The sequence below is a fragment of the Microplitis mediator genome, chromosome 11 (genome assembly GCF_029852145.1).
Source record: "Microplitis mediator isolate UGA2020A chromosome 11, iyMicMedi2.1, whole genome shotgun sequence".
NCBI lineage: Eukaryota > Metazoa > Arthropoda > Insecta > Hymenoptera > Braconidae > Microplitis > Microplitis mediator.
Genome location: NC_079979.1, coordinates 16,388,646 through 16,411,389, shown reverse-complemented (window position 1 = coordinate 16,411,389; position 22,744 = coordinate 16,388,646). Strand labels below are relative to the sequence as shown.

At 28.7% G+C, this 22,744-nt stretch overlaps 7 protein-coding genes across 9 annotated transcripts; 1 reads left to right on the top strand and 6 right to left on the bottom strand.

Moving 5' to 3' along the window:
* Window positions 1-569: 569 nt before the first annotated feature.
* Window positions 570-2,423, bottom strand: LOC130677378 (speckle-type POZ protein-like). The gene is made up of 2 exons (XM_057484118.1): window positions 1,106-2,423; window positions 570-1,030 (listed from the first exon to the last, which is right to left on the bottom strand). The coding sequence occupies exon 1, from the start codon at window positions 2,172-2,174 to the stop codon at window positions 1,146-1,148; it is 1,029 nt and encodes a 342-aa protein (XP_057340101.1). The 5' UTR covers window positions 2,175-2,423; the 3' UTR covers window positions 570-1,030; window positions 1,106-1,145.
* Window positions 2,424-3,663: 1,240 nt separating this feature from the next.
* Window positions 3,664-4,632, bottom strand: LOC130677009 (speckle-type POZ protein-like). Its single transcript, XM_057483526.1, has 2 exons — window positions 4,461-4,632; window positions 3,664-4,274 (listed from the first exon to the last, which is right to left on the bottom strand). Exons 1-2 carry the CDS (start codon window positions 4,630-4,632, stop codon window positions 3,664-3,666), a joined length of 783 nt encoding a protein of 260 aa, XP_057339509.1.
* A 1,415-nt stretch (window positions 4,633-6,047) lies between these two features.
* On the bottom strand, window positions 6,048-7,826 carry LOC130677220 (speckle-type POZ protein-like). The gene is made up of 2 exons (XM_057483894.1): window positions 7,238-7,826; window positions 6,048-7,084 (listed from the first exon to the last, which is right to left on the bottom strand). Exon 2 carries the CDS (start codon window positions 6,736-6,738, stop codon window positions 6,178-6,180), a length of 561 nt encoding a protein of 186 aa, XP_057339877.1. The 5' UTR covers window positions 6,739-7,084; window positions 7,238-7,826; the 3' UTR covers window positions 6,048-6,177.
* Window positions 7,827-7,880: 54 nt separating this feature from the next.
* LOC130677219 (speckle-type POZ protein-like) lies at window positions 7,881-9,534 on the bottom strand. Of its 2 annotated transcripts, XR_008991554.1 has the most exons (3): window positions 8,270-9,534; window positions 8,105-8,199; window positions 7,924-7,978 (listed from the first exon to the last, which is right to left on the bottom strand). XR_008991554.1 is itself a non-coding variant. In XM_057483893.1 (2 exons), exon 1 carries the CDS (start codon window positions 9,332-9,334, stop codon window positions 8,306-8,308), a length of 1,029 nt encoding a protein of 342 aa, XP_057339876.1. In that variant the 5' UTR covers window positions 9,335-9,534; the 3' UTR covers window positions 7,881-8,199; window positions 8,270-8,305. The 2 variants fall into 2 exon arrangements, 1 of the variants encoding a protein (XP_057339876.1); XM_057483893.1 differs by having other exon boundaries at window positions 7,881-8,199.
* An 874-nt stretch (window positions 9,535-10,408) lies between these two features.
* Window positions 10,409-12,129, bottom strand: LOC130677316 (speckle-type POZ protein-like). Of its 2 annotated transcripts, none has more exons than XM_057484028.1 (3): window positions 11,970-12,129; window positions 10,775-11,870; window positions 10,409-10,698 (listed from the first exon to the last, which is right to left on the bottom strand). In XM_057484028.1, exon 2 carries the CDS (start codon window positions 11,840-11,842, stop codon window positions 10,811-10,813), a length of 1,032 nt encoding a protein of 343 aa, XP_057340011.1. In that variant the 5' UTR covers window positions 11,843-11,870; window positions 11,970-12,129; the 3' UTR covers window positions 10,409-10,698; window positions 10,775-10,810. The 2 variants fall into 2 exon arrangements, with proteins under 2 accessions (XP_057340011.1, XP_057340010.1); XM_057484027.1 differs by having other exon boundaries at window positions 10,775-11,890; window positions 11,970-12,126.
* A 1,845-nt stretch (window positions 12,130-13,974) lies between these two features.
* On the top strand, window positions 13,975-18,413 carry LOC130677433 (magnesium-dependent phosphatase 1-like). The gene is made up of 4 exons (XM_057484195.1): window positions 13,975-14,112; window positions 15,210-15,267; window positions 15,356-15,577; window positions 16,906-18,413. The coding sequence occupies exons 1-4, from the start codon at window positions 14,064-14,066 to the stop codon at window positions 17,132-17,134; spliced, it is 558 nt and encodes a 185-aa protein (XP_057340178.1). The 5' UTR covers window positions 13,975-14,063; the 3' UTR covers window positions 17,135-18,413.
* A 242-nt stretch (window positions 18,414-18,655) lies between these two features.
* Window positions 18,656-19,066, bottom strand: LOC130677008 (speckle-type POZ protein B-like). The gene has a single exon (XM_057483525.1). The coding sequence runs from the start codon at window positions 19,064-19,066 to the stop codon at window positions 18,656-18,658; it is 411 nt and encodes a 136-aa protein (XP_057339508.1).
* Between the last annotated feature and the right edge of the window lie 3,678 nt (window positions 19,067-22,744).

Sequence of the window (22,744 nt, the reverse complement as noted above, 5' to 3'; positions counted from 1 at the left end):
AATGGGTTTAAATTTATATTTCAAAAATTATTGGACGTCAGCTTACTTCAGTATCATATAAATCGCGGATTGTAATTCAAATAAAAGAAAAAAACTAATCATTAGATGAGAAATTTTAAGTCGAGTTACAAATTTATTTACTGACTAGTTATAATGAATAATATTAATAAATTTATTTTTTAACTTCCCGCTAAGAAAATCGATGATTTTCAAAATTTCGGGAAGTTATTGTTTTCACCCCTATTTGCGAAAATCGTAATTTCATCAGATGTCGACGTTCTGAGGTCCTTGCAAGCTATTCAGACTATTTTCAGAATGATGTCTGAGTGTCTATATGTATGAGTGTGTGTGTGTGTGTATGTGTATGTGTGACCGGTCTATAACTTTTTAACTAATAAACCGATTTGGATGATTAAGGTGGCAATCGAAAGAGCTTGTTGGCCATCAACTTTTCTGAAAATTTCAGATCATTTGATCAAGTAGACTCGAAAATATTGCTGAATTATGAAAAAAAAAATTTTTTTTTTTTTAGTTTTTTATTGATTTCTCAGAAACGATCGATTTCAAAATCTAATCAGCTCTAGAACTTAATAAAACTAGTCGATTGCCACCTTAACTTGTCAGCTCGAAAATGTATTCACAACAATGCTTTTGAGCTCCTCGAGCTCGAAAACAGCGGGAAGTTTTTGGGCTGGCCCGCAGGGTTAACCGATAGACAGATTTTTATTTCTAGTAACTTTCTCATTGGAATATAGTAAAAAGTATTTCAATTGTAATTATTAATTATCATTGGTTTAACCAGTTAGCACTCCTGTTATGATTATGAGCATTTTGCTCACAGGACACTATTCAACGTCATGTACGACGCAATTTTATAAAAATACGTAAACGATTAATATATATATATATATTTAATAATATATTATAAAAATAAGCTTATAAATAATTAGAGTATATATGTTATTATCAACTCTAGATTTTCATAAACTTCACCGAATAGTTCTTGTAACATAAATTTTCCATCTTCATGCTAAAAATAAGACAAAAAAAACTTTAAAAAAAATTATAAATTGAAAAAATTAAAATAAAGTAAAAATCATAATACCGAGAATTTTTAAATATAAATTTAAAAAAGTTATGAATTATTAATTGTCAAAAGAAGCGGCAAATTTAGCAAATAAAATAAATCCCAAAGACGGATGCGATTCTATCATCATCTTGTACTCTTCTGTTTTTACCACATGGACTGCATTAATTACAATGAAATTTGAAACATACTCCAACATTTCTTTTGCATTATGCAGGTAAGCTAATACAAGTAATCTGGAGGCATTGTCAATGGTCACAGATTTACAAAGTGATTTTGTGCATATTTCTTTGAGCGTGTGAATTTGATATTCATCTGCAGCTTGAAACAATTCTTCCGCCACATTATCTAAGTCATCGACTTTATCAGTGTAAATGAATTCTAGCGTCTTCTTAAATACTTCAGAGTTCATATCTTTTATAGTTATCGTTTTTTCTCTGTTGTCTTTCATGTCGGTGGTCAGCATCGCTCGAAACACAGGACTGCGTACCATCAAAACCAATTTGTGCGCCTGAAATTTTTTTTCTTGTACAATTAACTCAATATCGGAACCCAGTTTACTTTCATACAGGTCTTCATAGTCATGAGCCATTGAAGCCTTTGATTCATCAAATGGCACATTGGTAGAAATGACAACAGAATCATCAAACACCGTAAGCTCTATACCTATTGTTAAGATATCATCTGGCAACAATTCATCTTCTTTTTCTAATAAATCTTCTTTCGTTATAAATGGCAGAATACCCCAGTTGTTATCAGTTCCGAAAGTTTTAACTAGTTTATTTTTATTGACTTGTTTTTTCTCATTATTTAAAATAAACAATGAATATTCCGTTTTCACTTCGCGGTTACCATTCAATGACGTTAAGAATAGACCAACATCATCTTTGTCTTTTGACTTTGTACCAGAAAACCGTACCCGCAGCTTCCAAAAATCTTTTATTTTAGCTCTTGTGGAGAACTTGGATGATTTTAGTATAATGTTTATTTCAGAAGTATTAGAAGTATCAATAATTGAATTAATTTCTTGAATTTGCCATTTGTAGGTAATAGTATTTCTTTTTACTACTGTATAACCTGCTTCCATTTTGTTATTATTATTTTAAATGTTATCCGAATCAAAACAATTAATTACGCTGGTCAATAATTACTCACTTATTTATTTATTTTTTTCAGGTATATATCTGTTGTTGATCTAGTTGAATGATATGTCTTTTATTCTTGTGAATTAATTGATACACTTATTGTTTTAGCAGCAAGCTTTGTATATTTGTCAAGTCTTTCCAAAAGTGTTGCTGTCGTACGTTTTCGGAAATTTTCGGTTTGTAGAGTTAATACGCAGTGACGGCGTGAGAGAGATTCGTTTTTTTCAGAGTGGGGGCAAAAACCGACGGCAACTCTCTGGAAGGACTTTATATTTAATCAACTAGTGGCGCTTTTTTCAAAAAACAAAAAACAAATGCCTGTTGCATCGGCAGTCAGTTAGAACAGGTTTTTAAGGAAAACGTCATCTATCTCTTTTTTTTTAGCACTCACAGACATTGATGAAACTCTCTTTGTCGCACTCAACTTATTTAAAATATTTTTATAAATTACGAACAAATCAACTTTTTTCAATATATTATTTTTTATAAATTATCTTTATGAATAAATTTCAATAATTATTAGACGTCGGCTAACTTCAGTATTATATAAATTTGTAGGAATTCTAAATAAGTGCGTTTATCTAAATACGCATTTTTAAATTTTTATTTAATTTACATTTTACTTATTTATTTAAAAATTGACACTGGTCAGTTAAGTTCACACTCGTAAGTTTGAAAAGATTGGCTACTATGGATTTATATAAACTGTATGATCCTGAAGTTAGTATGAGTGTGAATATAACTGACAGGTGACAATTGTTTAAATTTTTGAATAAATAATGAAAATGTAAGTAGAGAGAAAATTTAAAAATTCGTAATTAGATAATTGAAAAATCAGTACGCACTTTTTTTTAAATTTCATTTTTTGAATTTATTTATTTTAATTCTATAAATTGTCTTACGTCTGCTACATTGACACTCATAAGTAAGGGCATAATTGACAGTAAATAATTGACTACTATGGATGTAAATATTTAAATTGACTTTTCGGCATGGATCGTAGTTTAAATGCAAAAAAATAAAATAATTAGGTGAGTAATTATAATTTATTTACTAAGTAATTATAATAGATAACTTTTTTGGTTCGAGTAATTTTCTAACTCGAATATAGTGAAAAATATTTGAATTTAAGAAATTATGAATTATCGTTGGTTTAACATGTATGACACAATGTTATAAAATTATGTAAACGATTAATATATAAAATAATATAATATAATATATAATGAAAACAAACTTATTATTAATTATAGAATATACAATGTCAAATCTTCATAAACTTTACTGTATTTTACTTGTAACATAAATTTTCCTCCTTCATACTGAAAATAAGATAAAAAACATTAAAGAAAATTATAAATTGATAAAATTGAAATAAAGTAAAAAAACAATACAGAGAATTTTCAAATAAAAATTAAAAAAAGTGACAAATTATTTGTTTTCAAAAGAAGCGGCAAGTTTATCAAATAAAATAGGTACTAGGCACGGATGCAATTCTTTCATCATCTTGTACTCTTCTGTTTTTACCACATGACTTGCATTAATTACAATAAAATTTGAAATATACTCCAACATTTCTTTTGCATTGTGCAGATAAGCTAGAGCGAGTAATCTGGAGGCATTATCGATGGTCACAGACGTACAAAGTGATTCTGCACATATTTCTTTGAGCGTATGAATTTGATATTTATCTGCGGCTTCGAGCAATTGTTCCGCAACGTTATCTAAATCATTGACTTTATCAGTGTAAAGAAATTCTAGCATGCTCTTGAATACTTCAGAGTCCATATTCTTTATGGTGATCGTTTTTTCCCTGTTTTCCCTCATATCGGTGGTCAGCATCGCTTGAAACACAGGACTGCGTACCATCAAAACAAATTTGTGAGCTTGAAATTTTTTTTCTTGTACTATCAACTCAACATCAGAACCCATTTGACTCTCATAAAGCTTTTCATAGTCATGAGCCATGAAAGCCTTTGATTCATTAAATGGAACATTGGTAGAAATGTCAACGGGATCATTAAAAACCGTAAGCTCGATACCTATTGTCAAGATATCATACGGCAACAATTCATCTTTTTTTTTTAATAAATCTTCTTTCTTTATAAATTGCGAATTGCCCCAGTTGTTATCAATTCCGAAAGTTTTAATTAGTTTCTTTTTATTGACTTGTTTTTTCTCATTATTCAAAATAAACCATGAATATTCCGTTTTCACTTGGCGGTTACCATTCAAAGACATTAAGAATAGGCCAACTTCATCTTTCTCTTCTGACTTAGCATCGTATAACTGTACCAGCAGATTCCAAAAATCTTGTCTTTTAGCTTTTGTTGAGAACTTAGGTGATGTTATTAAAATCTTTGAGTCAGAAGTATTGGAAGCTTCAATGAATGAACTCATTTCTTGAATTTTCCATTCATAGGTAATAGTATTCCTTTTTACTAAAGTATAACCTGCTTCCATCTTGGATAATGGTTATTTTAAATTTTACCTGATTTAAAAAAATTAATTTCGCTGTCGAATAATTATTCACTTAGTTTTTTTTGTTTCAGGCAAACATCTATTGACAATTTACTAAAATGATATTGTCTCTTACTCTTTCAAATTAATTATTACAATTGTTTTAGTAGCAAACTTTTTTCTTGATATATGATGTCAAGTCTTCCCAGAGTGTTGACGTCGGCCGCGGTCGGGAGTTTTCGTAAATTTTCGGTTTGTCATGTTAATGTCAGTAACAGTATGAGAGTAGGCTTGGTTTCTCAGGGTGGAAGTAAAAACCGACGGCAACTTACCCTCTGGGGGAACTTTATATTTAATCAGCTATATCTTTTCTCTAATACTCAGACATAAATAAGCGTCTCTTTGTATGATCCAGAAGTTAGCAGACAATCAACAATTTTTGGATTTTTTTTTCACCAATTCAATTGCAAAAAAAAAAAAAAGTAAAAAAATGCACATGTAGAAATTTAAAAAATCTACAAGTGCAATTTTTCAAAATATTTTTTTTTTTTATAATTTATCATTTTTTTTAAATTTCATAAATTATTTGACGTTTGCTAACTTCAGTATCATCTCTTTGTTGCACTCAATTCATTTAAAATATTTATATAGATTTCAAATAAAACTAATCATTGAATTTATTAGAGCCCTAAAGGGCTAAAATTTCAAACCGGATTTGGTTTTATCCTGGTTTGAATTATTTTTACTCGTATATCTATACATTAATAACATAAAGATATACCAACAATAATAATTAAAACCCGAATAGAAAATGAACTCGGTTTGTAAAACTGGCCCGCAATTACAAAAAAAAAAGAAAAGAAATGAACATGTATGAAATAAAAAAAAAAATATAAGTGCAATTTAAAAATTTTTTTTTTTATAATTTATCGTTGTGTAAATATTCAGATAATCATTAGACGTCGGCAAACTTCAGTATCACATCAATTGTATGGATTCTTAATAAATATTTATTACTATGGATATATATTTTTGAATTGACACTTCGACATGTATTGTAATTTGAATAAAAAAAAAAACTTTTAATTAGATTAGAAATTATAATTTAAGTTACGAATTTATCTACTCAGTATTTATAATGGATATAAATAAATTTTATTTTTTATTTTGAGTAACTTTGTCACTCGAATACAGTGAAAAGTATTTAAATTTAAGTAATTATTAATTAACATTGGTTAAACATAGATGACACAATCTTATAAAATTAAGTAAAAAATTAATAAATATAATATAAAAATGAACTTCTACTTAAAGTATAATATATATCATCATTAACTTTAAATTCGTATCAACTTTACTGATTGGTACTTGTAACATAATTTTTCCACCAGAATAAGCAAAAAAAAAAAATATAAATTGAAAAAATTAAAAAGCAAAAAAAACAATACCACGAATTTTAAAATAAAAATTTAAAAAAGTTGTAAATTATTTGTTTTCAAAAGCGGCAAATTTGGCGAATAAAATAGATCCCAAGGACGGATGCAATTCTGTCATCGTCTTGTACTCTTCTGTTTTTACCACATGGATTGCATTAATTACAATAAACTTTGAAATATACTCCAACATTTCTTTTGCATTGTGCAGATGAGCTAAAGCGAGTAATCTGGAGGCATTATCGATGGTCACAGACTTACAAAGTGATTCTGCACATATTTCTTTGAGCGTAGGAATTTGATATTTATCTGCAGCTTCAAGCAATTGTTCCGCAACATCATCTAAATCACTAACTTCATCAGTGTAAATAAATTCTAGCATGCTCTTGAACACTTCAGAGTTCATATCTTTTATAGTGACTGTTTTTTCTCGGTTTTCTTTCATGTCGGTGGTCAGCATCGCTCGAAACACAGGACTGCGTACCATCAAAACCAATTTGTGAGCCTGAAATTTTTCTTCTTGCACAATTAACTCAACATCGGAACCCAGTTCACTTTCATACAAGTCTTCATAATCATGAGCCATTGAAGACTTTGATTCATTAAATGGCATATTGTTAGAAATCACAACTGGATCATCAAAGACCGTAAGCTCGATACCTATTGTTAAGATATCATACGGCAACAATTCATCTTTTTTTGTTAATAAATCTTCTTTCTTTATGAATTGCCGATTGCCCCAGTTGTCATCAACTCCAAAAGTTTTAATTAGTTTCTTTTTATTCACTTGTTTTTTCTCATTATTTAAAATAAACCATGAATATTCAGTTTTCACTTGGCGGTTACCATAATTCAACGAACGTAAAAATAGGCCAACATTATCTTTGTCTTCTGAATTTGTACCATATAACTGTACCTTCAGCACCCAAAAATCTTGAATTTTAGCTTTTGTTGAGAACCTAGAGGATAATAGTGCAATGGCTTTATCAGAAATATTGGAAGTTTCGATAAACGAACTAATCTCTTGAATTTGCCATTCATATGTAATAGTATTTCTTTTTACTAAAGTATAACCTGCTTCCATCTTGGATTATGGTTACTTCAAATTTTACCTGATTTAAAAAAATTAATTACGCTGTCGAATAATTATTCACTTAGTTTTTTTTTCACTACATAGATCTATTGTTAATCTAGTTGAATGAAATCGTCTTTTACTCTTTCAAATTAATTGATACACTTATTGTTTTACTAACAAACTTCGTTGTCGAAAAATGATGTAAAGTCTTTCCAGAAGTGTTGCCATCGGGAGTTTCCGGAAATTTTCGGTCTGTTATGTTAATGTGCAGTAACGGCGTGAGAGAAGATTCGTTTTCTAAGAGTGGGAGTAAAAAATTACGGTGGCTTACTCTCTGGAAAGACTTAATATATAATCAGCTGTAGGCGCAATTTAACAAATGGGTTTTAATTAATGTCGCTAGTATAGATATTACCTTAATAATCTATATATTAATAATATATAGACATACAAGCAATGATAATTGAAACCCGGATTGAAAATAAACCGGGTTTGAAAAACTAGCCCTCAAGTACAACACAAAAATACTGCAAGTATGCACGTGAAGATAATTTAAAAAACCAGAAGTGCATTTTTTTTAAATAGTTTTTTTTTTTCATAATATATAAATATATTATAAAACGATACATCGTATCATGTAAATCGCATATTGTAATTCACATAAAAGAAAAAAACTAATAATTAGATGGGAAATTGTAATTTGAGTTACGAATTTATTTACTGACTAATTGTAATGGGTATTAATAAACTTATTTTTCTATTTCGAGTAACTTTCTTTCTGGAACATAGTAAAAAGTATTTTAATTGTAATTATTAATTATCATTGGTTTAACATATATGACGCAATGTTATAAAAATACGTAAACGATTAATATATATATATATAATATGTCATAAAAATAACCTTATAATTAATTAAAGTATGTACGTTATCATTAACTCTAAATATTCATAAACTTCACCGAATTGTTCGTGTAACATAAGTTTTCAATCTTCGTGCTGAAAATAAGACAAAAATTTAAAAAAATTATAAATTGATATAAATAAAATAAAGTAAAAATAAGAATACCGAGAATTTTCAAATAAAAATTTAAAAAGTTATAAATTATTTGTTTTCAAAAGGAGCGGCAAATTTGGCGAATAAAATAGATCCCAAGGACGGATGCGATTCTATCATCATCTTGAACTCTTCTGTTTCTACCACATGACTTGCATGAATTACAATAAAATTGGAAATATACTCCAACATTTCTTTTGCATTATGCAAGTAAGCTAAAGCGAGTAATCTGGAGGCATTATCGATGATCACAGACTTACAAAGCGATGCTGTACATATTTCTTTGAGCGTAGGAATTTGATATTTATCTGCAGCTTCAAGCAATTGTTCCGCAACATCATCTAAATCACTAACTTTATCAGTGTAAATAAATTCTAGCATGCTCTTGAATACTTCAGACTTCATATCTTTTATAGTGATCGTTTTTTCTCTGTTTTCTCTCATATCGGTGGTCAGCATCGCTCGAAACACAGGACTGCGTACCATCAAAACCAATTTGTGCGCCTGAAATTTTTCTTCTCCTACAATTAACTCAATATCAGATCCCATTTTACTTTTATACAAGTCTCTATAGTCACAAGCCATAAGAGCCTTTGATTTATTAAATGGCACGTTGGTAGAAATCACAGCAGGATTATCAAACACCGTAAGCTCTATACCTATTGTTAAAATATCATCTGGCAACAATTCATCTCCTTTATTTAATAATTCTTCTTTCGTTATAAATGGCAGACCCCAGCTTTCATCAGCTCCAAAAGTTTTAACTAGTTTATCTTTATTCACTTGTTTTTTCTTATTATCTAAAATAAACAATGAATATTCCGTTTTCACTTCGCGGTTACCATTCAAAGAAGTTAAATTTAGGCCAACTTCATCTTTGTTTTCTGACTTTGTACCAGAAAACTGTATCTCCAGCTTCCAAAAATCTTGTATTTTAGCTCTTGTCGAGAACTTGGATGATTCTAATGCAATGGATTCTTCAGAAGTATTGGAAGTATCAATAAATGAATTAATTTCTTGAATTTTCCATTCGTAAATAATAGTATTTCTTTTTACTACTGTATAACCTGCTTCCATTTTGTTATTCGTATTTTGAATGTTATCCGAATTAAAACAATTAATTACGATGGTGAATAATTACTCAGTTATTTATTTATTTATTTTTTTCAAATATATATCTCTTGTTGATCTAGTTAAATGATATTATGTCTTTGATTCTTGTAAACTGATTGATACTCTTATTGTTTTAGTAGCAAGCTTTGTTTATTTGATTAATGATATCAAGTCTTCCCAGAAGTGTTGCCGTCGTGAGTTTTCGGAAATTTTCGGTTTGTAGAGTTGATACGCAGTGACGGCGTGAGAGTAGATTCGTTTTCTAAGAGTGGGGGTAAAAACCGACGGTGATTTACTCTCTGGAAGGACTTTATATTTAATCAGCTGGTGGCGCCATTTACAAAACAAAAAAACCTGTTGTATCGGCAGTCAGTTTGAACAGGTTTTTAAGGAAAACGTCATCTATATCTCTTTTTTTTCAGCATTCAAAGACATTGATGAAACTCTCTTTGTCGCACTCAACTTATTTTAAATATTTTTATAAATGACGAACAAAACAAATTTTTTAAATATTTTTTTTTTTATCAATCATCGTTATGAATAAATTTCAAAAAATTTTGGACGTCGGCTAACTTCAGTATCATATAAATTTGTAGGAATTCTAAATAATTGCGTTTATCTAAATACGCATTTTTTAATTTTTATTTAACTTACATTTTACTTATTTATTTAAAAATTGACACTGGTCAGTTAAGTTCACACTTGTAATTTTGAATAGATTGGCTACTATGGATTCATATAAATTGTATGATCCTGAAGTTAGTATGAGTGTGAATTTAACTAAGTGACAATTTTTTTTATTTTTGAATAAATAAATAAATAAAATGTAAGTAGAGAGAAAATTAAAAAATTCGTAATTAGATAATTGAATAATCAGTACGCGCTGTTTTTAAAATTTCATTGTTTAACTAATACATTCACGCTCATAAGTTAGTACATAATTGACAGTAAATAATTGACTACTATGGATATAAATATTTAAATTGACTCTTCGACATGGATCGTAGTTTAAATGAAAAAAAATAAAATAATTAGGTGAGAAATTATAATTTATTTACTAAGTAATTATAATAGATATAAATGAATTTATTTTTATATTTCGAGTAATTTTGTGACTCAATTCAAGTGAAAAGTATTTGAATTTAAGTAATTATTAATTAACATTGTTTTAACGTGTATGACGCAATGTTATAAAATATGTGAACGATTAGTATATACTATAAAAATAAACGTATTATTAATAACTATAGAATATATGATATCATTATTTTCAAATCTTCATAAACTTCACTGTATTTCTCCTATAACATAAGCTTTCCATCTTCGTGCTGAAAATAAGACAAAAAAATATTTTAAAAAAATTACGAATTGATAAAATTAAAATAAAGTAAAAAAAAACAATACCAAGAATTCTTAAATAAGAGTTTAAGAAGTTATCAATTATTTGTTTTCAAAAGAAGCGGCAAGTTTATCAAATAAAATACATCCCAAGGACGGATGCAATTTTTTCATCATCTTGTACTCTTCTGTTTTTACCACATGGATTGCATTAATTACAATAAAATTTGAAATATACTCCAACATTTCTTTTGCATTATGCAGATAAGCTACAACAAGTAATCTGGAGGCATTATCGATGGTCACAGACTTACAAAGTGATTCTGCACATATCTCTTTGAGCGTGGGAATTTGATATTTATCTGCGGCTTCGAGCAATTGTTCCGCAACATCATCTAAATCACTAATCTTATCAGTGTAAATAAATTCTAGCATGCTCTTGAATACTTCAGAGTTCATATCTTTTATAGTAATCGCTTTTTCTCTGTTTTCTCTCATGTCGGTGGTCAGCATCGCTTGAAACACAGGACTGCGTACCATCAAAACAAATTTGTGAGCTGGAAATTTTTTTTCTTGGACTATCAATTCAACGTCAGAACCCATCTTACTCTCATAAAACTTTTCATAGTCATGAGCCATAAAAGCCTTTGATTCATTAAATGGCACATTTGTAGAAATGACAACAGGATCATCAAAGACCGTAAGCTCTATACCTATTGTTAAGATATCATACGGCAACAATTCATCTTTTTTTTTTAATAAATCTTCTTTCGTTATAAATTGTGAAAGGCCCCAACTAGTATGAACTCCAAAAGTTTTAATTAGTTTCTTTTTATTCACTTGTTTTTTCTCATTATTTAAAATAAACAATGAATATTCCGTTTTCACTTCGCTGTTACCATTCAAAGAATTTAAATATAGGCCAACTTTATCTTTGTTTTCTGACTTAGTATCGTATAACTGTACCTGCAGATTCCAAAAATCTTGTATTTTAGCTCTTGTTGAGAACTTAGAGGATTGTAGTACCATGGCTTTATCAGAAGTATTGGAAGCTTCGAGAAACGAACTAATTTCTTGAATTTGCCATTCATACGTTACAGTATTTCTTTTTACTAAAGTATAACCTGCTTCCATCTTGGATTATGGCTATTTTTAATTTTACCTGATTTAAAATTAATTAGGCTGTTGAATAATTGTTCACTTAGTTTTTTTTCACTACATAGATCTATTGTTAATCTAGTTAAATGAAATAGTCTTTTACCCTTTAAATTAATTGATACACTTATTGTTTTACTAACAAACTTTGTTTTCGATAAATGATGTAAAGTCTTTCCAGAAGTGTTGCCATCGGGAGTTATCGGAAATTTTCGGTCTGTTATGTTAATGTGCAGTAACGGCGTGAGAGTAGATTCGTTTTCTAAGAGTGGGAGTAAAAAACGACTTAATATATAATCAGTTAGTGGCGCCTTTTAAAAAAAAGAAAAGGAAGAAAAAATGTCTGTTGTAACGGTAATAAGTTTGAACAGAACAGATTCTTAAGAGGAAAACGTCACCTATCTCTTTTCTAGCACTTGAAGACGAATATTACTCTCTTTGTTGCACTCAATGTATTTAAGAGTGGGCAGTACTAACCGTATTTTTGGATTTTACTTTTCTAATTACGTTTTGAATAATTATGTCACTCTAATGGTGAAAACCTTCCGAAAAAGTTTGTCTTACACATTTTTTCGGAAGCTATAAAAATTTCTATAATAACAATTGATCAATAAATTAAAAGAAGAGTAAAATTCAAAAATTCGTTTAGTACGGCCCAGCCTTAAAATATTTATATAAATTACTAACAAAATAAATCATTGAATTTATTAGAGCCCTAAAGGGATGGTACTGAAGTTCACCGCCGTCTGATAATTTTTGAATTTTTTTCAAAATGACAGATTATAAAAAAAACGAATTTAAAAAATTGCACCTGTAGTTTTTAAAATTTTCTACAAGTGCATATTTTTTTTTTTTTTTTTTTTTTGTAAATCAAATTGTGGAAAAAAAATATTCAAAAATTAGTAATTGTCTGCTAACTTCAGTATCATCCTAAAGAGCTAGTATTTCAAACCGGATTTGGGCTTACCCTATTTTGAAAAACTAGACCTCAATCACAAAAAAAAAAAACAAAAAACAGAATTATGCACATGCAGAAGATTGGAAATAATAAATGCAAATTTTTAAATATATATTTCTTTTTTAATTTATCGTTGAGACTAAATTCCAAAAATTATCAGACATATCGGTTAACTTCAGTATCATATCAATGGTATGAATTCTAAATAAATATTGATTACTATAGATATATATTTTTCAATTGACACTTTGACATATTTTTATTTATTTATTTATTAAAATTTTTAGGCCCTAAAGCCTTAGCTCCCTAAGGACCTTACAATAAATACAAAATGATAAATATATATAGAGAGGCGCAAAAATAAATTTCATAATAATAATAATAATAATATCGCCAATAACAAATAAATTGTAATAATAATAACAATGGCAATAATAAGTTACGTTGTCTCAAAGCAAGTTGATCAATTATAATTTGCTGTGTACAAATGACGGTAGTTCATATAAAAATTTTGAATGTACAGGAATTAAAATCATTGATTATCTTTATCTATAAAAAACATATAACATTTCGATCTAAATTCATTGTAATCAATAATTGTAACAATCTCCTCCGGCAATTGATTCCACACTCTAACTACTGCCGTAACAATAAACGACTTATCAAATGTTACAGTCCGAGCATACGGTAAACTTAATACATATAGAGCTAGAACATTTCTGAATCCACCCAGACTAAAAAATATCCTCTAAATTTTTTATTTTTATTAATCTTTCTCATTACTTGCGCGGTAAATTTAAATATTTGAAGAGTAAAGTATTAGAAACTGGAGAAAAATTTAAAATCGTACGTCAAAATCAAATGGCGGCAGAATATGATAAAAAAATATTAAAAAATATAAAAAAAAAAAAACACGCAAAAACACGCAATGTCTATAAATAAACCTTAGCGGGGAAATAATATGCAGAAGGGTGTTCTAATAATTTTATCTATACATGACATCAGATCAGCAAGCATTGAAATAAAACATGGTGACCAGTGCGGTCAGATTATGGAGAATAGAGGTACCTCTACCCTCCAAAGGCCAGATGGTAGGATATTTTTTCCCCCTGCCTGCATTCCGCTTTATGCTATTTCAGCATGAGAAGGGGCAAAAATATCCTATGATCTAGCCACACTGCCGAGACGCTTGTTTAGTTTGGTTTAGTTGTTTACGGGCAAACGTAGTAAATAAAAAACAGAATGCATCCAAATATTCGTAGAAAGCCTAAATTACTTGTCTTCGATTACGGTAATTATTATTTTTTATTTTTATTATAAATCTACGCAAACATGCATATCCCTGATTAACCAACTGAATTCGATCGAATTAAACAGAATTAAATTTTTAATTCTATTTAATTCAGATAAATTCTGTTAATTCGGTACCTAACTTAAAAATGAATTCTGTCTAATTCCAATGCTAAGTATTTGCCATTTGATTTCAAAGATTTCCCATTTAAAATACACGTAAATTAAATTACTTTTTTTTTAACTTTCTAATACTCAGCTGCATTTCATGATGATAGGAGGCGGTTTTGGTCGCAAATTGTAGGGCATTTGGTGTTCTTCAAAAGTGCCCATAGTTACTTAGCTGTAATTCCAGCTGTCTGAAATTGACGTTTATTGGCTACCAGAACATAAACCAATGAAAGTACATCAAAAATGTTAATAGAAATTTTATAGGAAATTTTATTCCCTTCGAAATAAGTCCTATGAGTCAAGTCGCTAAAGTCCATAGTTTCTGAGTTATAATCATTTTAATAATTTGAAAAATATATTATAAAAAACAAATAATAATTGATATTTTATTTTTCAAACTATTAAAATGATTATAACTCAGAAACTATGGATTTTAACGACTTGACTCATAGGACTTTTTTCGAAGGGAATAAAATTTCCTACAAAATTTCTATTAACATTTTTGATGTACTTTCATTGGTTTATGTTCTGCAAGCCAATAAACGTCAATTTCATAGGAAAAATGAGTTTCGCAACGGACACAAGTGAAACAGCTGGAATTACAGCTAAGTAACAATTGACACTTTTGAAGAACACCAAATGCCCTACAAGTTGCGACCAAAACCGCCTTGATATCATGAAATGCAGCTGAGTATTAGAAAGTTAAAAAAAAAACTAATTTAATTTACGTGTATTTTAAATAGGAAATCTTTGAAATCAAATGGCAAGTACTTAGCATTGGAATTAAGAGCTCATATTTGGCAATAATTTTTTTTTTTCGATGTAGATTGAGATTTTGCTTGAGGACTTAAAATAAAAAAAACTTTTGCGGAAATGAATCACCCTTACATATATTTATATATTTTTAATATAAATTAATTTTTTTAGATTACATATTGTGGCCATTTTCGTTCGACAAAGACGTGGCTAAATTTATTTCTCGAGAGTTAGTGCCCTTTTTGAAATATTTTCAAATTATTTTACTTATTTATTATAATTATTATTATTTAATAAACATATATAATTATTTATAGAAATGATGGCTCTATAGTAGACAATGACGGCAAAGAATTAAAATGTTACGAGCAAGTACCGGAAATTTTAGAAAATTTGACCAAAGAAGGCTTCAAAATTGCCATCGCCTCCGAGATTAAAGAAGTATTGCAAGCAAATGAATTAATTAGATTATTAGAATGGGATAAATTTATCACGTATAGACAACCGGGTCTGTCAATCCCGCTTGTGCGACTTTTTTGGTAATTAATAATTACTTTCATTATTTTTTCGAGTTTTGACAATTTTTTGTAAGAAATCAAAGTTGGAATTGAATTAGACCTAAAAAAAAGAAACTGTTGAATGTAAAAAAAAGTGCCAAATTTTTTTTTGAAGGAAATTTAGTCCACTACAAAAAAGTAATCACTTTTTTTTCATAAACTCAGTAATTTGGCCGTAATTTTAAATAAAAGTGAATAAAAAAATTAATTCACGAGACGTACGAGGATAAATGATTTATATTTTATTTTAACTTAAATAGTCCAGCCGAAACTCCGAGAAAAGAGACATTTCTAGAAAGTTGGTGTAAATTTGATTGTAAGTTTATGATGTCACCCACAAATATCCCCAAAGTAACAACACGGAAAAAAATAAATAGTAAATGCAACATGATGCAGACTTGGTAAATAAACATGATGAAATCATTATCTTAAAGCTTGTTTAATAACCTTTAATTTTTTACCTTCAACTTTATGCTTTGACTATTTCTCCCAATAATTTGATAGCCCTGAATGTTTGAACAGAAAACCTGATGCATCCATATTTACACCTACCTTCAAAAAATGTCTCCTATTTCGGAGTTTCGACTGGAATATAAAATTACAAAAAAGCTCCTCATCACTTTTCACCACCACCAATAGACCGGGGACGGTGAATTACAATGAAAGATAAAAGGTTTTTTTATCTATAAACGAAATAGATGTTTGTGTTTAAATTATATATTCTGACAATCTTTATATTTAACTATAATGTTTTCAGTTTACAATTCAGTTTCCTTTGTTTTTTTTTTTTTGTTTTTTTATTTACAGTCGAACTCCATTAATTCGGATAGTTAGTCTACGGAGGAGCGGAAGTTTCTTGGAATTTCCGAGTTATCGAATGCCCCTTCTCCCTTAAAAAGGAAACTACAACGCGTGCGCTCACATCACATTTAGGATGCATATGTATAAATATACACAGACATAGTATTGGGTGGGAGACAGCGTAGCTCGTGATGGGGGTCAAGATTCAGGGGAAGTTCCAAGATAATGGAATCCGAGTTAATGGAGTTGAACTGTACTTTCTATGTTCATTTTTTTCTTTATATAATATCTAGATGCCATGAGTTTATGACCTCAGAACGTTTACGGTTTATACTAAATGCATCCATGTCTATCTCGACAAACAAAAAATCTTTTTGCTCATAAACCCACACATTTAGTTTAAGCACAAAAAAAAGGAAACTATATTTTTGAAATTATAAAAATAAAACAGACGTAACAGAATTAACAGAAAATAATTTTTTGTTAACAAAGTAATTATTTAATTACAGGTTCAGAAATGAAAAAGGAATTCATTTTGATGACATGATTTTTTTTTATGCTAAACCTTTCGATGCAAGTGAAATTATAAGCTTCTGTTTAGGTTTAACGGTAATTTTAGTTGAAAATGGCCTGAACAACGATCTTATAGAAAATGCCCTAGAAAAATTTGGATATCCTGACGATGATGATGATGATGATGAAGATGAAGATAAAGATGAAGATGAACCAAACCGATAAAAAATTTTATTCTTTCAAAAAATCTTATTTCGTCGAGTTCTGAATCGTAGAATCCCCGATGAAGATGATGAACAGCTATTATTATAGACAGCAATTAAAATAGATAGGGCTGTACATCTAAACCGGCTTAACCGGTTAAAAAAGTTAATCAGGTTAATTAGCTGGCTAGCTCGTCAGCTTAGCTAACTTAACCGGTTAACTTCATTAGCTTGGCTAAGCAGCCAAAGGCTTAACCGGTTAACTCAAATTAGCTAGGCTAATTAGCTGAGGGTTTAACCGGTTAAATGGTTAATTTTTTTTATCATCTATTCGCTACCTCATCTTTAAAAATATATAGAAAATATCATATTTATTTAATTTTAGACCGAAAAAGCTATAACAAAAAATTTATACTATTAGTTCAAAAAAAAATTCATTTCAATTTTGAAAATGATTTAATTAAAAATATATATCGCGTTACTTATGCCAAAAGGGCGTATAAAAAAATCTTTTTTTCTGATCAACTTGGGAACGTTTTTTTCATTTAATTTAATAATTTTTTCCAATTGATCGAATTGTTAAGTCATTTGTTTTACTGTTCTCTTGATTTTTTTTCGCTAAGAATTAATAATAATTGAAAAGAACAAAAATGATACGCCCTTTTGACTTTCAAATTTTTTTTCGTTTTTTTCTAGATAGTTTTTCGTTGTAACATTTCCAAGTTTATCCGAAAAAAGAAGATTTTTTAATACGCCTTTGTGGTTTTACAGAGCCAAAAACTCGTATATTTTGAGATGCTCTTTTTTGGCATTAGTAACGCGATATATTTTTAATTAAATAATTTTCAAAATTGAAATGAATTTTTTTTTAACTGATAGTATAAATTTTTTGTTATAGCTTTTTCGGTCTATAATTAAATAAATATGATATTTTCTATATATTTTCTAAGATAAGGTAGCGAATAGATGATAAAAAAAAATTAACCATTTAACCGGTTAAACCCTCAGCTAATTAGCCTAGCTAATTTGAGTTAACCGGTGAAGCCGTTGGCTGCTTAGCCAAGCTAATGAAGTTAACCGGTTAAATTAGCTAAGCTGATGAGCTAGCCAGCTAATTAACCTGGTTAAATTTTTTAACCGGTTAAGCCGGTTTAGATGTACAACCCTAATAATAGATATAAATGAATTAATTTTTTCATTTGGAGTAATTTTGTAGCTCGAATCAAGTGAAAAGTATTCGAATTTAAGTAATTATTAATTAACGTTGTTTTAACGTGTATGACGCAATGTTATAAAATATGTGAACGATTACTATATATTATGAAAATAAACGTATTATTAATAACTATAGAATATACGATATCATTAACTCCAAATCTTCATAAACTTCACTGTATTTTTTATGTAGCATAAATTTTCCTGCTTCATGCTGAAAATAAGACAAAAAAACATTTTGAAAAAATTACAAATTGATAAAAATAAAAAAAAGCAAAAAAAAAACAATACCACGAATTTTCAAATAAAAATTTAAAAAAGTGGTAACTTATTTGTTTTCAAAAGAAGCGGCAAGTTTATCAAATAAAATAGGTACTAGGCACGGATGCAATTCTTTCATCATCTTGTACTCTTCTGTTTTTACCACATGACTTGCATTAATTACAATAAAATTTGAAATATACTCCAACATTTCTTTTGTATTATGTAGGTAAGCTACAACAAGTAATCTGGAGGCATTATCGATGGTCACAGACTTACAAAGTGATTCTGCACATATTTCTTTGTGCGTGTGAATTTGGTATTTATCTGCGGCTTCGAGCAATTGTTCCGCAACATAATCTAAATCACTAACTTTATCAGTGTAAATAAATTCTAGCATGCTCTTGAATACTTCAGAGTTCATATCTTTTATAGTGATCGTTTTTTCTCTGTTTTCTCTCATATCGGTGGTCAGCATCGCTTAAAACACAGGACTGCGTACCATCAAAATAAATTTGTGAGCTTAAAAGTTTTTTTCTTGGACTATCAACTCAACATCAGAACCCATCTGACTCTCATAAAGCTTTTCATAGTCATGAGCCATGAAAGCCTTTGATTTATTAAATGAAGCATTTGTAGAAATGACAACAGGATCATCAAAGATCGTAAGCTCGATACCTATTGTCAAGATATCATACAGCAACAATTCATCTTTTTTTTTTAATAAATCTTCTTTCTTTATAAATGACGAATGGCCCCAACTAGTATGAACTCCGAAAGTTTTAATTAGTTTCTTTTTATTCACTTGTTTTTTTCTCATTATTCAAAATAAACAATGAAAATTCCGTTTTCACTTGGCGGTTACCATTCAATGACGTTAAGAATAGACGAACTTCATCTTTCTCTTCTGACTTAGTATCGTATAACTGTACCAGCAGATTCCAAAAATCTTGTATTTTAGCTCTTGTCGAGAACTTAGAGGATTTTAGTTCAATGGTTTTTTCAGCAGTATTAGAAGCTTCAATTAACGAACTCATTTCTTGAATTTTCCATTCGTGTGTTATAGTATTCCTTTTGATTAATGTATAACTCGTTTCCATTTTGTTATGGTTTTGCACACCTCAAGCGCGAAAGCGCTGAGGGTGCTTTATGATCGCTCTAAATTTTATTTTTTAAGTTTATCCGAATGAAATCAATTAATTACGCTGGTGAATAATTACTCACTTATTTATTTTTTTCAAATATATGTCTCTTGTTGATCTAGTTAAATGATATTATGTCTTTGATTCTTGTAAACTGACTGTATAAAAATTTCTATAATAACAATTGATCAATAAATCAAAAGAAAAGTAAAATCCAAAAATTCGTTTAGTACGGCCCAGCCTTAAAATATTTATATAAATTACTAACAAAATAAATCATTGAATTTATTAGAGCCCTAAAGGGATGGTACTGAAGTTCACCGCCGTCTGATAATTTTTGAATTTTTTTCAAAATGACAGATTATAAAAAAAAATAATTTAAAAAATTGCACCTGTAGTTTTTTAAATTTTCTACAAGTGCATATTTTTTTTTTTTTGTAAATAAAATTGTGGAAAAAAAATATTCAAAAATTGGTAATTGTCTGCTAACTACAGTATCATCCTAAAGGGCTAGTATTTCAATCCGGATTTGGGTTTATCCTAGTTTGAAAAACTAGCCCTCAATCACAAAAAAAAAGGAAAAAACAGAATTATGCAAATGTAGAAGATTGGAAATAATAAATGCAAATTTTTAAATATATATTTCTTTTTTAATTTATCGTTGAGATAAAATTCCAAAAATTATTAGACATATCGGTTAACTTCAGTATCATGTCAATGGTATGGATTCTAAATAAATATTGATTACTATAGATATATGTTTTTCAATTGACACTTTGACATATTCTGTAATATAAATAAAAAAAAAATTAATGATTAGATTAGAAATTACAATTTAAGTTACGACTTTATTTACTGAGTAATTACACTGGATATTGATGAATTTCATTTTTTAATTCGAGTAATTTTGTCACTTTAAGTAGTGTTAATTTAAGAAATATAAAATTAAGTGAACAATTAACATATATAATAGTATAATATAAAAATAAATTTACAGGACGGTCAGGATTTATGGCCGATTTCTTCATAATCCGCTAATGGCGCAATTTTTTAAGAGAACGTCATCTATCTAGACATGAATAAAATTCTCTTTGTTACACCCGATTTATTTAATCGTACGTTATTTAAATTACTTTTAAAGACGCATGTCATGACAATCGTATTGTCATTTTGTAAAATCCTGCAACTCTGCAAGCATTATTTACCTTAAAATAAAAATTAATTCAAAATTAATCAAATGGAATACGATATTAAACTTAAAACTTAAAAATAACAAACGCATTAACGTTTATTCAAATTTCAAATCCAAATACTTTTCAAAAAGCAACGACATTAAAAACGGATTCGATTTCTTCATTGCGTTGTATTCTGGTGTTGCTCTGATACTCTTCGTATTCTTTACAATAAATTCCGCAATGTAATCAAGCATCGGATTAGAATTATACTTTTCAGCCAAAACATGAACATTGAAACAGCAGTTTTAGTAGTTGTAGATTTGCAAAATAATTTTTCACATATTTCTTTCAACAATTCTAGCTGAAATTTATGCGCAGCTTTTGGAACTTTGTCAGTATAAATAAATTTCAAAATACTTTAAAATATTTTGGGTTCGATATCTTGTATAGGTATAATTCTTTTTGATTTTGAAATACTACAGGACCTACGAACGGTTAATATCAATTTATAAGCCTTGTATTGATTGTTTTGCGAAGTAAGAACAATATCACTACCGACTTTACTTTTAAAAAGTTCTTTGTAGTCGTGACTTATTGAATGCTTTGCTTTTTTCAATGGCGGGGCATTCAATGACGAATCACTATCATCCTCATCGCTATCATTATCATCATCATCACTAGCAAAACAATCTCCTCGAACGTGGTCACTACTCTCAACCTGTTCTTCATCAAATACAATGAGCTGAACTCCTACAGTGATTGAATCATTAAATACAATACTGTCATCATTTTTTAATAAATTATGTTTCATGTAAAAATTTAAAAGCGCGTAACTGTCACGGATATCCTTAAATACTTTGCTGATTAATCTTTCAACTTTCAACTTTTTCATGGAATTGTCCTAAATAAAAAATGAAAATATTGTTTTTACTTTTGCATTATTAAATTTTAGAGATTGCAGTGTCAAAGATATCCAATCTTTGTGTTCTGAGTTCGTACCGTTGAAACTTAATTTGAGATTCCAATAAGTTTTTATCTTCGAATTTGTTGAAAACGAAGGTGTATAAAGATCAATGTCTTTTTTTTAAGTTTGTGAAGATAACACATGTGACTTTACGTTTGAAATTTTCCATTCATGAGTAGTCGTATGTCTTACTATCCATTTATAATCTCCGTCCATGTTGATTAATTTGATAAATAATTAAGTTCTCTACTCAATTCAATTTAATCAGATTTTTTGAAATTTTGTTACACTTATTCATCAATATTTGAATGCTGTAAGTTTAATTAATCAGCCCAATATTGATTGTATCTTTGGATATATTTTTAGAAAGTCAAATATGGAAGCCGGTCCAGATCACTTTCAACTCTGTAACTTGTAAAAAAGTGGCTCTAGGCTCTATCTCGCGCCCACTTTTAAAATGTCCAGTTTGAATTTGTGAACAAGTGGAACCTTTACGTCCACTTTCAATTTCAAATAATCTTTGTTGATATTTTATAAGTTTAATTACAATTTATTAGATGTATTTTATTAGATTGATATATTTTTATAATTTTTGGCTCGTGAGCTTCTACTTATTTAATATTTAATTTCAGTTGCATGTCCTGATTAAAAAGAACGATTCAAAATAATTCAATTTTACTACTATATAAGGGTAGAGGTACCGTATTTGGGCACTTTAGGGCCAGTTTTGGACACTTGAAAAATTTAAATAAAATAATTTGTAATGTACCCAGACATAATTAATTTTTAAAATGTGTTCAAAGATACTTTTAACCCGCTATTAAATTGGTAATTTTATTTTACATTTTTTTATTAATTAAAATAAAGTATCAAAT